The sequence below is a fragment of the Gallinula chloropus genome (genome assembly GCF_964237585.1).
Source record: "Gallinula chloropus genome assembly, chromosome: 4".
NCBI lineage: Eukaryota > Metazoa > Chordata > Aves > Gruiformes > Rallidae > Gallinula > Gallinula chloropus.
Genome location: NC_140088.1, coordinates 37,901,526 through 37,916,756, shown reverse-complemented (window position 1 = coordinate 37,916,756; position 15,231 = coordinate 37,901,526). Strand labels below are relative to the sequence as shown.

The 15,231-nt window shown below is 70.6% G+C and overlaps 2 protein-coding genes across 2 annotated transcripts; both read left to right on the top strand.

The window, feature by feature from the left end:
• Nucleotides 1–672: 672 nt before the first annotated feature.
• ANKRD13D (ankyrin repeat domain 13D) lies at nt 673–8,240 on the top strand. Its single transcript, XM_084263958.1, has 15 exons — nt 673–786; nt 1,656–1,791; nt 1,882–2,006; nt 2,324–2,369; nt 2,472–2,615; nt 2,929–3,118; nt 3,338–3,404; nt 3,502–3,583; nt 3,914–3,975; nt 4,082–4,212; nt 5,197–5,354; nt 5,444–5,590; nt 6,386–6,549; nt 7,256–7,335; nt 7,500–8,240. The coding sequence occupies exons 1-15, from the start codon at nt 697–699 to the stop codon at nt 7,747–7,749; spliced, it is 1,872 nt and encodes a 623-aa protein (XP_084120084.1). The 5' UTR covers nt 673–696; the 3' UTR covers nt 7,750–8,240.
• A 342-nt stretch (nt 8,241–8,582) lies between these two features.
• On the top strand, nt 8,583–15,123 carry SSH3 (slingshot protein phosphatase 3; the record flags this gene model as incomplete). The annotated part of the gene is made up of 14 exons (XM_084263204.1): nt 8,583–8,838; nt 9,609–9,649; nt 9,840–10,001; nt 10,618–10,736; nt 10,802–10,873; nt 10,982–11,047; nt 11,706–11,894; nt 12,603–12,696; nt 12,768–12,896; nt 12,970–13,016; nt 13,285–13,431; nt 13,832–14,032; nt 14,166–14,406; nt 14,511–15,123. The coding sequence occupies 14 exons, from the start codon at nt 8,583–8,585 to the stop codon at nt 14,682–14,684; spliced, it is 1,938 nt and encodes a 645-aa protein (XP_084119330.1). The 3' UTR covers nt 14,685–15,123.
• Nucleotides 15,124–15,231: the final 108 nt, after the last annotated feature.

The following is a 15,231-nucleotide window of genomic DNA, read 5'->3' as shown; positions in this document are numbered from 1 at the left end:
GGGGGTGACCCTGGCTCCTCCCTTGCCGCGGGGCTGTGCAGACAGGTGCCCTCCCACCCGCTCCCCCATCCCCAGGAGTGCCTCGGGAGAAGGACTTTGGGGGGGGGGGGGGGGGGAGGGCGGGGGGAGGAAGCACGGCCGGGGCTGAGTGCGGGGCGGTCCCAGGCCCGCGGCTTCCCGCTGCGGGGTCGAGGTTCCCGGTGCAAGAGGGGCGGGGAGTCGTTCCGGGACCCCGCAGAGACGCGGGGTGCCCAGGAGGCGACGCCGGGGAGGGGGCAGCCCCTTGTACCGGGGCATCTGCGGGGTGACCGGTCGCCTGTTACGGGGCGGAAGGGGGACGAGGGGGGCGGAGAGTGAAGCCTCGACGCCCGCGGTGTGCCCCGGTGCCGCCGGTCCTCCCGGTCTCCGGTGCGCAAGATGCCGGGGGGGGGGGGGGGGGGAGGCGGAGTTGGGGGAGGGGGGTAGCGTGTGCCGGTGCCCCTCAGCGCCCGGCGCCGGATCCCCGCGGCCGCTCGGCTGCCGGTGCCGGTTCCGGGTGCCGGTGCCCCGCTCGCCGTGCCCGGTGCCGGCCCCGCCCCGCGCCGCCGCGCTGCGCCGCCGCCGCCGCCCCCGCGCGCAGCCATTGCGGGCAGGCCCGGCGCTGCGGCCCGTCCGCCCCGCGCTGCCCGGCGCGGCCCCGGGGGACATGGTGGCGGGATGGCCCGGCCCGCCGACACCTTCCCGCTGCACCGCCTCGTCTGGCACAACCGGCACCAGGCGCTGGACAGCGCCCTGCGCTCCGGCACGGTGGGCGCCGACACCGGCACCGGCACCCGGCACCGAGCATCCCCCACCCGCGGCCGGCGCAGCAACGGGGCAGGGAGGGGACGGGAGGGGAGGGGAAGGGGACACACACACACCCCCCCCGAGGGGAGCAGTGGGGACCCGGGCATCGGGAGCTGTGGGGGGAGAAGTTGGGGGGGGGGGTATCGGGAGCTGTGGGGGGCGGTGAGAGGATGGCGGGGGGACAGGGGACTGGGAGCACTGGGGTATGGGGGGAACTGGGAGTACTAAGGGTGGGTAGGGGTAAAGGGGACTGGCGGCACCGTGGCGGGACTGGTGGCACTGGGATGGGGCTCTGGCTTTATAAGGGACTGGGAGTACTGGAGGCAGAGCAGGACTGGGAGACTGGGGGCACTGGGAGCAGCAGGTGGGCTGGGGGTGCTGGGACAGGGTATCCAGGTATTAGGGGATAAGGAGCATTATGGGTGTAATGGGGATGGGGGCACTGGGAACCATGTACCTGGGACTGGAAGACGGGAGGACCTGGGGACACTGGAGGCCAGGGAGCGCTGGGGGCACTGGGGACCAGTGGCACTGGGAGAAATGGGGGCACTAGGGGGATGGGGGCACTGGAGGATGGGGGCCATCAGGCCTTGGGAGTGCGGGGATGCAGAGGTGGGAGCATGGGGAGCACCGGGTATGGATATGGGCACCGTGGGGACCTGGGGGGCTGTGAGCTGGTGCTGGGGGATCAGGGACTGGAGCAAAACGTGGGGACAGGGCCCAGCACTGGGGTGCCAGGGCAGGGCCCAGGATGGGGGTCACGGAGCGGGAGGGTATGGGGTGCTCGGGGTCCCCCCAGTCAGCATCAGTGACTCTGCCCGTGTGTGCAGCACGACGTGGAGCTGACGGACCCGCGTGGCCGGACGCCGCTGGAGCTGGCCGTGTCGCTGGGTCACCTGGAGTCGGTGCGGGTGCTGCTGCGGCACAACGCCAACGTGGGCCGGGAGAACGCCAACGGCTGGACGGGTACGCGTGCGCCGGCGAGACCGGCCTGGGGACACCGTCAACGGGGCGCGAGTGCCGGAGGCGCCTGGCTGACGCTGCCGCCTGTCCCAGTGCTGCAGGAGGCGGTGAGCACGGGGGACCCCGAGATGGTGCAGCTGGTGCTCCAGTACCGCGACTACCAGCGAGCGACGCGGCGGCTCGCCGGCATCCCGGAGCTGCTCAGCAAACTGCGCCGGGTACGGCCCTTCCCCGGGCAGGCGTCATGGGGGGCACCCCCCAGCACTGGGTTTCCACCGGTCTGGGGACCAGGGGGGCAGAGACCCCCTACAAGTCTCCCCGGGGCCTCTGGCTCCTCCCTTTCCCCCCGGGACCCCCTGCTTGCCCTTCCCTGCTGAGCCCCCACCCTGCTCTCCCAGCTTGCCTTGATCCCAGGACCCCAATGGGCACCCCCAGCCTGGCCCCTCCAGCCTCCCCAGCGATCCCAGCAGGGATACCCCTGCTCCCCCAACCCCCTGCATCCCCCAGAGCTCCCTGACCACCTCGTCTCTTCCAGGCATCTGACTTCTATGTGGAGATGAAGTGGGAATTCACCAGCTGGGGTGAGTGGTGCCAGGACTGGGGGGAGCGGGGTAGGGGACCGCAGGGTCGGAGGGGTGTGTGTCCCCCATGCCGTGCTGCTGACGGGGTGCGCGTGCCCGCAGTGCCGCTGGTCTCCAAGGTGTGTCCCAGCGATGTCTACCGCGTCTGGAAGCGGGGCGAGAGCCTGCGGGTCGACACCACGCTGCTGGGCTTCGAGCACATGACGTGGCAGCGCGGCCGCCGCAGCTACATCTTCAAGGGGGAAGGTCAGTGCCAGCTCCTGCAGGACCCCCCTGGGACCCCACATTCCCTGTGGGGACCCTGGGCTCCCCCCAAAGACCCCATATACTATAACTACACCCCAGAAAGACCTGAGATCCCCTCTGGGGACCTTCTGACCGTCTCAGGCCCCCCACACACCGGGGACCTCAGTTGGGACCCCCATCGAGACCCCCAGACAACCCTGAGATGCAGTGACACCCCCACCCTGGGCTTGGGGGCTGTCAGGGTGCCAGATGTGGGTGCCTGGGGCAGAGGCGGGTGGCCGCGGCGGGCACTGACGCGTGTCCCCACATCCAGATGAGGGAGCGGTGGTGATGGAGGTGGACCATGACAAGCAGGTGGTCTACACGGAGACACTGGCCCTGGCCCTGCACGAGCCCGACCTGCTGCTGGCGGCCATGCAGCCCTCAGAGGAGCACGTGGCCGGGCGGCTGACGTCCCCCATTGTCTCCACACACCTCGACACCAGGAACATCGCCTTCGAGCGGTGGGCTGCCACCCCGGGGAGGGGCTGGGAGGTGGGGGGGGGGCTGGGCTGGGGGATGGGGGCAGCCAGCGAGGGTGGACTATCGAGAAGTGAGCTACTGGGAAGGGGCCGTGTGAGAGAGAAACCGCCGCGCGAAGGGGAAGGAAACGCTTGTGCAAGAGAGCGGGTGGCGGGCGAGGGGCCACCCCAGGCCGGGGCTGATGCCTTCCCCCTCCCCAGGAACAAGTCGGGGATCTGGGGCTGGCGCTCGGAGAAGATGGAGGTGGTGAGCGGCTATGAGGCCAAGGTGGGCACGGGACGGGACATGGCTGGGGGGGGCTCACACACACACACACGCGTGTGTGACCCCCAGGCCTGGCGGGGCTGACCCTGTCTCACGGCAGGTCTACAGCGCCAGCAACGTGGAGCTGGTCACCAAGACTAGGACGGAGCATCTCTCTGACCAGGACAAGTCACGCAGCAAAGGTGACAGCCCCATAGTGCACAGCCCACCCCAGAGCACCAGGCCTGCCCCATAGAGCAACGCCCACCCTTGTGCTGGGTGGGGCATGTGTCAGGCGTTGGGTGGGACCCGTCGGGCGTGGGGTGTCACCCATCGGGCGTGGGGCCCTGTGGGGCTGTGACTCATCCAGGCGTGGGGCCCGTGGGGTGCCGGGCGTCAACCTGTCAGGTGCCGGACCCCATGGGAGGCACGACCCACAACATCCCCAGGACAGACGCAGGGTGGGGGGACCATGCCCCGCCTTAACACCCGCCTTAACCCCCACACACACCTCCCCTCTCCCCCCTGGCCAGGCTCCAAGACCCCCTTCCACTCCTTCCTGGGCATCGCGCAGCAGCACGGCACCCACAACGGGGTGAGTGACCAGGGTGGAAAGGTCCCCAGGGGGCACAAGCCTGCTGTCCCTCCCCCGGCACTGGGGGACCGCGGTTTCGGGGCTGAGTGTGGTGGTGCCGCTGCAGGCACCCGTGCTGCAGGCTGCCAGCCCCACCAACCCCACCGCCATCACCCCCGAGGAGTATTTTGACCCCCACTTCGACCTGGAGACCCGCAACATTGGGCGTCCCATTGAGATGTCCAGCAAGGTGCAGAGGTGAGCCCACCACCCCCAGGGTGATACCCTCCTGGGGACTGGCACTGGGGCATAAGGACCCACAATGAGGTGGGGGTGTGATCTGGGCCCTGGGATGTGGCATCGGGGTGGCAGGGGACCGGTGGGGGGTGGTGACACAGTCCTGGGTATGTGGCACTGGGTGTTGGGACCAATGCGGGGGGTGATGGGGTCCCATGGGGGTGATGGAATCCCATGGGGGTGATGATGGGGTCCCAGGGGCTGTGGCACTGGGTGTTGGGACCAATGTGGGGGGTGATGGGGTCCCATGGGGGTGATGGAATACCATGGGGGTGATGATGGGGGTCCCAAGGGTCATAGCACTGGGCGTTGGGACCCATGGCAGGGTGATGGTGCCCCAGGGGCTGTGGCACTGGGTATCAGGACCCATGGGGGGGTGATGAGGTCCCATGGGGGTGATGATGGGGCCCCAGGGGCTGTGGCACTGGGTGTTGGGACCAATGCGGGGGGTGATTGGGTCCCATGGGGGTGATGGAATCCCATGGGGGTGATGATGGGGCCCCAGGGGCTGTGGCACTGGGTGTTGGGACCCATGGCAGGGTGATGGGGTCCAAGGGGCTGTGGCACTGGGTGTCAGGACCCATGGGGGGGTGATGAGGTCCCATGGGGGTGATGATGGGGCCCCAGGGGCTGTGGCACTGGGTGTCAGGACCCATGGGGTAGTGATGGAGTCCCGTGGGGGTTGCGATGGGGTCCCATGGGGCCATGGCACTGGGTGTTGGGACTCACAGCAGGGGTGAAGGGGTTCCACGGGCCATAGCACTGGGTGTCAGGACCCCCAGCGGGTGTGATGATGGGGTCCCAGGGGTGTTATGGGGTCCCACGAGGGTGATGATGGGGTCCTAGGGGCCGTGGCACTGGGATTCAGGACCCACGGGGGGGGTGCCGTGGTGCAGGGGCTGTGGCACCGGGGGGGTTCCCGTGCCCACGCCGGTGCCTGGGCAGGTTCAAGGCGACACTGTGGCTGTGCGAGCAGCACCCGCTGTCGCTGGCGGAGCAGGTGACGCCCATCATCGACCTCATGGCCATCTCCAATGCCCACTTCGCCAAGCTGCGCGACTTTATCACCCTCAAGCTGCCCCCCGGCTTCCCGGTCAAGATCGGTGAGGGGGGATCGGGGAGGGGAAGGTGGGGGGGCTGGGGAAAGGGGGGACCAGTTGAGGGGCAGGGCCACTGACCCCTGTACCCCCAGAGATCCCCCTCTTCCACGTGCTCAACGCCCGCATCACCTTCAGCAACCTCTGCGGGTGTGACCAGCCGCTGGGCTCCGTGCGGGTGTGCGCCCCACCCCAGCCCCCTGGCACCCAACCCCCCAGCACCCAGCCCCCCAGTCCCAGAGGTGAGGCAGGGGGAGGTGGGGAGCATGTGTGGGTCTGCTGTGGGAGTTGGGGGGTGCCAGGGAGATGGAGACATCCTTGGGGGGGGGTGAAGGGGTGATGTGGGGCTGGTGTGGGAGCTCAAGATGCTGGTGCAGGGGGGGGTCCCAGGCACAGGGTGCTGCTGGGCCGGGGGTCTCGGTGCTGCCGCGGTCTGTGGGTGTGGGGTGAGGGGGGGGGGGGGCAGGAAGTGTTGGGGGCCTCTGTGGACGCAGGGTGCATGGCCCTGCGCTGGAGGAGTGGGGTGCTGTGGGGGACACCCAGGGGGGTGGGGTGCTGGGGGGGGAGGGCTGTGGGTGTGAGGGGATGCTGGGGCTCTGTGGGATGCTGTGGATGTGGGGTGCCATGGGGTGCCGTGGGTGCTGGGGCTGGGGTGCCATGGAGTGTCATAGGGTGCTGGAGGTGAGGTACCCTGGGGGGATGTGGGTGTGGGGTGCCATGGGGTGCTCAGGGTGCCGTGGGTGTGGGGTGCCCATGGGGTGCTGGGGCTCTGTGGGATGCTGTGGATGTGGGGTGCCATGGGGTGCCGTGGGTGTGGGGAGCCATGGGGTGCTGGGGCTGGGGTGCCATGGAGTGTCATAGGGTGCTGGAGGTGGGGTACCCTGTGGGGATGTGGGGTGCCATGGGGTGCTCAGGGTGCTGGGGGGGTGGGGTGCTGTGTGGTGCTGTGGATTTGGGGTGCCGTGGGAGGCCGTGGGTGTGAGGTGACCCCATGGGGTGCCGTGTGTCGCCACGGGGCGCTGTCGGGGCCGCGGCAGGCTGGCCCTTCCCCTGCGAGGTGGAGGCGGGCGTGTTCGAGGTGCCAGCGGGTTACACGGTGCTGGGCGCGGGGCGCAGCGAGCCCCTGCGGGACGAGGACGACGACCTACTGCAGTTCGCCATCCAGCAGAGCCTGCTGGACGCCGGCACCGAGACCGACCAGGTACCGACTGGCTCCCGGGCCCGGCCCCTCGGGACAGACACATCACCCCCACCCCGCCCCTTCTGACCCGGCCCCGCCCCCCCGGCTGCCTCCCGACAGGCCCCGCCCCCCTGCTCAGGCCCCGCCCCCCCCGTGTCAGACCCCGCCCCTTCTGGGCAGGCCCCGCCTCCCATAGGCTGCCTCCCGGTCAGGCCCCGCCCCTCTGCTCAGGCCCCGCCCCTCTGCTCAGGCCCCGCCCCCATAGGCTGCCTCCCGGTCAGGCCCCGCCCCTCTGCTCAGGCCCCCGACACGCCCCGCCCCTCTGCTCAGGCCCCGCCCCCATAGACTGCCTCCCGGTCAGGCCCCGCCCCTCTGCTCAGGCCCCGCCCCCATAGGCTGCCTCCCGGTCAGGCCCCGCCCCCCTCGTCTCTGCCCCGCCCCTCTGATCAGGCCCCGCCCCCCCCGGCTCAGGCCCCGCCCCTTCGGACCCGGTAACCTCGGCTCAGACCCCGCCCCTTTAGGCTCGGCCCCGCCGCTCGGCTCAATGCCCGCCCCCTGGGGCCCGGCCCAGCCTCTGGTCTAAGGCCTCGGCCCCCCGAAAGCCCCGCCTACCCCATGCCCCGCCCCTTCGGTCTCTGTACATTAGTCCCGGTCCCGCCCCCTCGGGTCCAGCCCCGCCCCTGCCCCCGGGTCAGACCCCGCCCTTCACCCCCGCCCCGCCCCGCAGGTGACCGTCTGGGAGGCGCTGACCAATACCCGCCCGGGCTCAGACCCGCCCCCCTACGACGAGGATCTCCAATTGGAGCGGTGAGGCGCCGCTCCCTGACGGGGGCGGGGCTCTTGCGGGAGGGCCCCGCCCGCTGCGCGTGGCAAGGGGAGGGGGGCTTGCGGGGGGGAGGGGGGCTTGCGGGGGGGAGGGGGGGAACGTGGCTCGCGGAGGGGGGGCGTGGTCACAGCGGCTGTCCCCACAGGGCCCTGCAGGAGAGCATGCTGCTGCAGGCGGGTCCTAGCGCCGACCCGCCGGCCGCCGGGACCCCCCCCGGGGCGGGCGGCGGCGGCAGCGGCAGCCCCCCGGCGCCCCCCGGGTACGGCAGCTTCGCGGAGCAGCTGCGTCTGGCCATGGCGCTCTCGGAGAGGGAGCAGGAGGAGCGGGAGAGGCGCCGGCGGGAGGAGGACGAGGAGCTCCAGCGCATCCTGCGCCTGTCGCTCACCGACAAGTAGCGGCGGGGCGCTCACGGGGGGGACACCCCCCCCACCCCTCACCCCCCCCTCCCCACAGGGACACCCCACCGGCACCGCCTCCCGTGCGGGCTGCTGGGCATCGGCCTCGCGTGGGGAGGCCCCGGCCCGGGCTTCCTCCCGCCTGGCTGGGGCGCCAGCCGGTGCCGGGGGGCGGCACCCCCGTGCCAGGCCCCGCCCTCCCCCGATGTGGGGGGCATAACCCCCAAGGGGTGGGGGGGGAATCGACCCAGGGATCCTCCTACCCCCCCGGGACCCCCGATCCAGGGATCCCCTCCTGCCAGGCTTGAACCTCAGCCCCAGGGACCCTGATCTGGGGACCCCCACCCCAGGGACGCCCCTATCCCCAAGCCCCCCCCCCGCCAGGGACCCTCCCCCTCTTCAGTGTTGGGCATTGACCCCGCGGGGGGGCAGGCCGGATCCAGGTGGGGCTCCGTGGGATGTGGTTCCCCGCTGCTGGGGTGCTGGAGGGCCGGGTAGGGACCCCCCAGGCCCCATCCCTCGGTGGCAGTGGGGGTGCGGGGTGCGGGGGGGCAGCAGATGTATGTACATATACATATACATATACATATATATATATACGGATGCGTGCTGGCTGTGCCTGCCAGGGGCGGGGGGGTTCGGGAGGGGGTGAAGGGCAACGGGGGGGTCCTGGAACAACGGGGGTCCCGTCTGGGGTGGGAGTGGGTGCCCCGCTCCCGGGGGAGCAGGGGTGAGGGTTCCTGGGGGTCAGGGTGGGCTGATACCCGCAGGGACACGGCCCGGGGGGGCTTGGGCAGTGCCGGGGCGAGGGGCTTCGGGGACAGCGTGGGGGGATGGGGGGGACACGGGAACGGCTGCCGGGTGCGGCTACCGGGCAGGTCCCGCTGCCGGTGCCTCCGGGGAGGGAGGGAGGGAAGGAAGGAGGGGGGCGGGGGGAACGCGAACCGCTCCGGGCCGTGCCGTGCCCGTACCCGTTCCCGTCCGGGCGGGGCAGCGGCGGCGGCGCTTCCTGGTGCGGCGGGGCGGCGCGGCGGGGGCATGGCGTTGGTCACCCTGCGGCGGGCGGCCGGTGCCGCCGGGAGCCCCGCGGTGAGTGCGGGGCGGGCACGGGGCCGGGGGAACTCCGGAGCCGGAGGAGGCAGCTTAGGGGGGGGGCGGGAGCGGGAGGTCCCGGCTCGCCCCGGCGCTCCCGTAGGAGCAGCGGCTGCCCCGGCGAGGCGGGGGGGGTGGGGGAGGAAGCGGGGTGAGCGGGTGTCCCGGCCTCTCCCGGCGCCGCGGGGTCGGGGGGGGTCGGGGGGGTCGGGGGTGTGTGTGTAAGTTTGTCCCAGTAACAGGTTTATCCCGGGCGCTCCCGGTTACTGGGAGCCCCAGTTGCTCCCAGCATGCACTGGGAGGGGGGGGGGGGGGGGTCTGCTCTGCTTCCGAAGTTGCTGGGGGGGTGGTTTTGGGGTGCAGGGTGGTGAGCAGTTGTCCCCAGTTGCTCCCACTGTTCCCAGTATCTCTGCTGGCCCAGTGTCTCCCAGTGCCCCCCCGCAAGTAAACCACTGGGCCTTATCAGGGTGCACAGCCCAGTGTGTCCCCCCTCTGCCCCCCCCCCATCACCACAGCACCCAACTGGGGGGGGTTGGGCACAGGGACACGACCCCCCCCCAGCATCCCAGGGCCAATCCCCAGGGACCTACATCCCCCTCCCAGAACCCCCACGCCCCCTGACACTGCCCCACACCACCCCACAGTGGGGTGTCGCTGGCCCACAGTGCCAGGCGGAACGTTCCGGGGGTTCTGGCCAGGCACTGTGGGCATGTTCCGTACCCTGGGGCATGTTCCCCCGGGGCACTACCCCCTATCCCCCTTTTCAGGAGGAAGATGCACCCCGGAGGCGCAGCCAGCTGCAGCGACGGTGAGGGGGGCTGCACAGCCCCGGGCTGGGGGTCACTGAGGTCGAGAGGGGGACACAGCTGCCCCCTGAGGAGCATCTTCACCCCCCATGGTGCTCCAGCCCCATCGCTCCCCCCCTCCCCGCTCTGGGGGAATGTTCTGGGGGTCCCCCAGCCACCCCCACTCAGGGCCCTCCTGCCCCTCCCAGGCAGAGCTTCGTCATGGTCAAGGGGGCTGCCATGCTGCTGCCTGCGGAGGAGCCGCTGGAGGCTGAGACCGCCCCGGATGCACCCCCCGGCCAGGCCCCGGGGCAGCAGGAGCAGCACCTGCAGCTCATGATGCAGCTGCTGCGCCCCCAGGATGCCATCCAGCTGGTAGGGGATGGGATGGGATGGGATAAGGTTGGGATGGGGAGGGGATGGGGATGGTGGCAGGGATGGGATGGATGGGATGGGGATGGGAATAGTGGCGGGGATGGGATTGGGATGGGGATGGTGTCAGGAATGGGATGGGGATGGGATGGGGATGATGGCAGGGATGGGATGGGGATGATGGCAGGGATGGGATGGGCATGGGATGAGAATGGTGGCAGGGATGGGATGGGGGTGAAATGGGAACAGTGAAAGATATGGGATGGAAGGGACAGGATGAGGATGTGATGGGATAAGGATGGGGACAGGAGCGGGATGTGAATGCTGAAAGAGAGGAAATGGGAAGGGGATGGGGACAGCAGTGGGGGTGGGATGGGCCAGGATGGGCAGGGGGCGAGATGGGGTGGGATGAGAATGGGGACCTGGTGGAGATGGGGACAGGACGGGGATGGGAAAGGACGGGATGAGGGTGGGGACAGGGTGTGGGCAGGGATGGAAAGGGACAGGGACAGGATGGGGATGGGGTACCGCCCAGCCTACCCCAGTCACTGGGAGCACTGGGGGTCGGATCTCCTGGGGTGCAGGGGACGCCCCTCATGCCTCTCACCACCCCCCCCAGGCAGTACGGCTGGAGTCAGTGCGGCCGCGGCGGGTGCGGTACCTGCTGGTGGTGCGGCCCGAGGAGGTGGGAGCCGAGGGGCAGACGGCACTGCTGGGCGTGGACTTTGCCCATGAGGGGTGAGCGGGGCGTTTTGGGGGGGTGCGGGGGGGCGGCTGCACCCCCTGACCTCTGCCCGTCCCAGGGCCGCCTGCTGCACCCTGGGCATGGTGCTGCCCCTCTGGAGCGACACCCAGGTCTTCCTCGACGGTGATGGGTAAGGGGTAGGTGGGGTTTCTGGGGAGGGGCTAGTGAGGGGGGGGTCACGGGGCTGGGTGGGGCTGCGATGCCCACCTTGACCCCCATGTCTCCTCACTGTGCCCAGGGGCTTCAGCGTGACATCAGGGGGGCAGACCCGCATCTTCAAGCCCATCTCTGTCCAGACCATGTGGTGAGCAAGCCTTTGGGTGTGGATGTGGGCATGGGGACACAGGTACCACATGGTTCCACATGGGCATCACCGTGGGCATGGGGGCACGGGTACCACTACAGTCACGGGGAACATGCACATCACTGTGAACACAGGGAACACTGGTACCACCACAGACATGGGGGATGTGGCCGTCACTGTGGGCAGAGGGGACATGGGCATCGCCGTGGACACAGGGGCATGGGTACCACCACAGTCATGGGGAACGTGGGCATCACTGTGGGCACGGGGGACACAGATACCACCAAAGCCACAGGGGACATGGGCATCACCATGGGCACAGGGACATGGGTACCACTACAGCCCTGGAGCATCATGTGGGCACGGAGGATGTGGGCATCACCGTGGGCACGGGGGGGATGAGCACCATCACGGGCAGGTTGAACTGGGCACCATGGTGGGTATGGAGGTCGGGCACCACCAGGCCTTGGACATACGCACACCAGCATGGGGGCACGGGCACAGCCACAGGCACGGGGAGGGGGGTGCGTGGGGAGCTGGGGCACGGCCAGCCAGCCGCAGCGAGGGGAAGCGGCAGCCGGGCGCCATTCCCGCTGCGCTGGGGGTGCCCCGGGCGGCGCTGGGGCGGCGGTGGCAGGTGTTGTGGGGGGGGGGGCAGGGCCGTGCTGCAGGAGCTGCACCGCGCCTGCGAGGAGGCGTCCCGCGGCGGGCACATCCCCGGGGGCCCGGCGCTGGCCTGGGCCCGCCACTACGCCTCGGCGCTGACCTCGGAGCAGAGCTGCCTCAACGAGTGGCTGGCCATGGCCGACCTGGAGTCCGTGCGGCCCGCCTCGCCCCCCGACGGCTGGTACGCCCCGCCCCTGGCCCCGCCCCTCTCCGCTCCACAGCCAATCAGAGCGGCGCCTGGGGCCCCGCAGTGGGGCTGGGGGGGGGGGGGGGGGGATTGGGTGGGGTTGCGAGGGGGGGCGGGGCTTGTGCTGGGGTGGGGTTGGGTGGGGCAGGTGGAGGGGCGGGGCTTGGAGTGATTGGCACTTCAAGGGGGCGGGGCTTAAATATAGGCGGGGCTTAAAGGGAGATGTGATTGGGGGCGGGGCTTAAAGATAGGCCGAACTCACAGGGGTGGGGCTTAAAGGGCGTGAGGCTTCAAGGGGTGGGGCTTAAGGGGTGGGGTGGGGCTTAAAGGGGCGGGGTTAAGTCACTTAGGGGGCAGTGATTCGATGGGGGCAGAGCTGAAAGGGAGGGAGGGGTGCAGCTTAAAGGGGGCTTCAGGGGGCCGGGCTTAATGGGAGGGGTGGGGCTTAAATGGGGAGCTTAAAGGGAGGGGGCTTAGAGTGTGGGAGGGCTTAAAAGGGAGGGTCAGGGTTTAAAGGGGGTGGGGGCTTAAGGGGTGGGGCTTAAGGGAAGGGGCTTTCATGAGGGGGTGGAGCTTAAAGAGGCGTGACTTTATAAAGGGTGGGGCATAGAGGGCCCGGTCTTGTATTTGGGGAGGGGCTTGAGAGCAGAGGGGGTGGAGCAGGGGAGCTCCTCCCCTGTGACCCCCTGTTGCGGGCACCAGGCCAGCGGCACCAGAGCTGTCGGAGCAGGCGGTGCGGGCGCTGCTGCGGGACGTGATGGCCAGCGCCGACCTGGAGAGCGTCACCTCCAAGGAGGTGGGTGACAGCAGGTGGGGGCTGCCAGCAGGCCGGAGGGGGACATCCCCTCACCCTGTGGCAATGCCCAGGTTCGGGAGGAGCTGGAGCGGCGCACGGGGCACAGCCTGGCTCAGCATAAGGATTTCATTGACAACGAGATGCTGCTGGTGCTAGCGCAGATGGACCGGCCCTCCCGCATCTTCCCACACCTCTACCTGGTGGGCAGTGGGGCAAGCAGGATGGGCAGGGCGGACAGGGGTCCCCCCAGCCCTCACCACTCCCACCACACAGGGCTCTGAGTGGAACGCAGCCAACCTGGAGGAGCTGCAGCAGAACCGGTGAGCATGGAGCAGGATGGCGGTGTCTGGGGGAGTGGGGCTGGGTGGGGGGCGTGGGGTCACCTTGGGGTGTCATAGGGGTGCAGGTGGGGGTGGGTATGGGGTCCCTGCAGGAGGTGGATGGGGGAGGGGAGTGTTGGGTCACTATGTGGCGCTCAGCAGGGTGGGTGAGGCGGGGCTGTGGGGCACCCCATAGAGCGTGGGCAGAACCCCGACCCTGTGTGCCCGCTGTCCATCACCCCACACCCCAATGCCTGTGGTACCCCAGGGTCACCCACATCCTGAACGTGGCACGGGAGATCGACAACTTCTTCCCGGCGCTGTTTACCTACATGAACGTGCGGGTGTACGATGAGGAGACAGCCCAGCTCCTGCCCCACTGGAACGACACCTTCCTCTTCCTCTCCCACGTCCGGTCAGTGGGGCCAGGGCAGCCCCGGGGCACAGCAGGGTGGGGGTCATTGGGGGGCACATAAGTGGGGCACAGGGTATGGGGGTGCACAAAGGGATGGGGCCTGGCGCTGGGGTCAGGCAGGGGTGGGAGGTTCGTGTTTGGGGATACATGGTAGGGGCGGTAGCATATTGATGGCTGAGATGCTGGGGGATATGGGAGCACTGGGAGCTGGAGAGCACTGGGGCATTGGGTCTCTGGGGACACGGGGAGATCTAGGGACCAGGGAGACTCGGGGGGAATGCATGATGGGGGCCCTGGGGACACAGGGAGCGCTGTGACATGGGGAGCCTTGGGTCACAGGGCCCCTGGAGACACTCGGGGAGCTCCGGGAGCTCGGTGGCAGTGTGGGTGGGTACCGCAGGGCCAGCGGAGGCCGGGCGCTGGTGCACTGCCGCATGGGGCTGAGCCGGTCGGCGGCTACGGTGCTGGCCTACGCCATGAAGGAGTTCGGGTGGCCCCTGGAGCGGGCGCTGCGGCACGTCCGGCACTGCCGCCCCAGCGTCCTGCCCAACCCCGGCTTCATGCGCCAGCTCGACTTCTACCAGGGCATCCTGCACGCCAGGTGGGTGAAGTGGGGTGGGGGGGTGAGGTGGGTGGGTGGGCGGGGCCAGCACAGCCCCCCCCCGCCCCTTGGGATACCTGATGGGCGGGACGCCGGGGGCGGGGCCAGGCGCTGACGGGCAGGTGTGTGGCAGCCGGCACAGCAGCCTGTGGGAGCCCCGGCCGGCCGAGCAGGCGCCCCAGCCGGCGGAGAGCCCTCGGGCCGCCCCAGGGGAGGAGGCTGGCCCGCCCCCAGCCCCGCCCCCGCAGTCCCCTGAGGAGCCCACCAGCGGGTCGGGGCTGCTGGGGGCTTCCCCGCGGCCCCGCATCTCCCTCTGCGCCGTCATGCGGAGCATCAGCCTGATGGAGCCCCCCGGGGACCCCTTCGAGGCGGAGGTGAGCGCAGGGCGGTGGGGAGGGGAAGGGAAGGGGGCAGGGAGGGGAGGCCCCGGCCCCGGCTGAGCCCTCCCCCACCTCCTTGTCGTCACCCCCCCCCGCAGGAGCTCTCGGCTGCGGACGCTGCTCCCCCGGCAGCGCTGCCCCCCTCCTCCCGGCCGCCCTGCTCCCGGCCGCGCCAGCTGCGGCGCCAGGCCAGCCTGGACCAGGCCCCCCCCGAGCCCGCGCCCCTGGCCGCTCCCATTGGAACAGCCCCATCGCCAGACCACGCCCCCTGACGGCGGGGCGGGGCGGGGCCGCCTCCCCGTCCACACAGCCCTGCGGGGGAGGGGGCGGGGCTCAGCCTCTGAGGGCGGGGCTCAGCCTCTGGGGGGGCTCAGCCTCCGGGGGGCGGGGCTCAGCCTCCGGGGGGCGGGGCTCAGCCTCCGGGGGGCGGGGCTCAGCCTCCGGGGGGCGGGGCTCAGCCTCTGAGGGCGGGGCTCAGCCTCTGAGGGCGGGGCTCAGCCTCTGAGGGAGGGGCTCAGCCTCCGGGGGGCGGGGCTCAGCCTCCGGGGGGCGGGGCTCATCCTCCGGGGGCGGGGCCCGCGCCCCGCGCGCCCCCTTCCCCGCTGCGCGCACACACACGCACTGCACGCACAGGCAGCGCTTCGGACACTCCCCCCCCCCACACACCTCCCCCTCCCACCCCACCCCCCCCCCACGCGAATAAAGAATGGAACCGCCCGGCGCCGGCGTGATCCTGCCCGGGGCGGGCGCGGGGCTCTGTGGGAGGGCGTGGGCAGGGCCTCTGCTCGCTTATCAGCGGGGCCAGAGGGAGCTGTGCGG

Coding starts and splice junctions, on each gene's coding strand:
- ANKRD13D (XM_084263958.1), top strand. CDS start 697: ATGGCCCGGCCCGCCGACACCTTCCCGCTGCACCGCCTCGTCTGGCAC. Junction 3,584..3,913: donor GGACAAGTCACGCAGCAAAG/GTGACAGCCCCA, acceptor CCCCCTGGCCAG/GCTCCAAGACCCCCTTCCAC. Junction 3,976..4,081: donor AGCACGGCACCCACAACGGG/GTGAGTGACCAG, acceptor GTGCCGCTGCAG/GCACCCGTGCTGCAGGCTGC.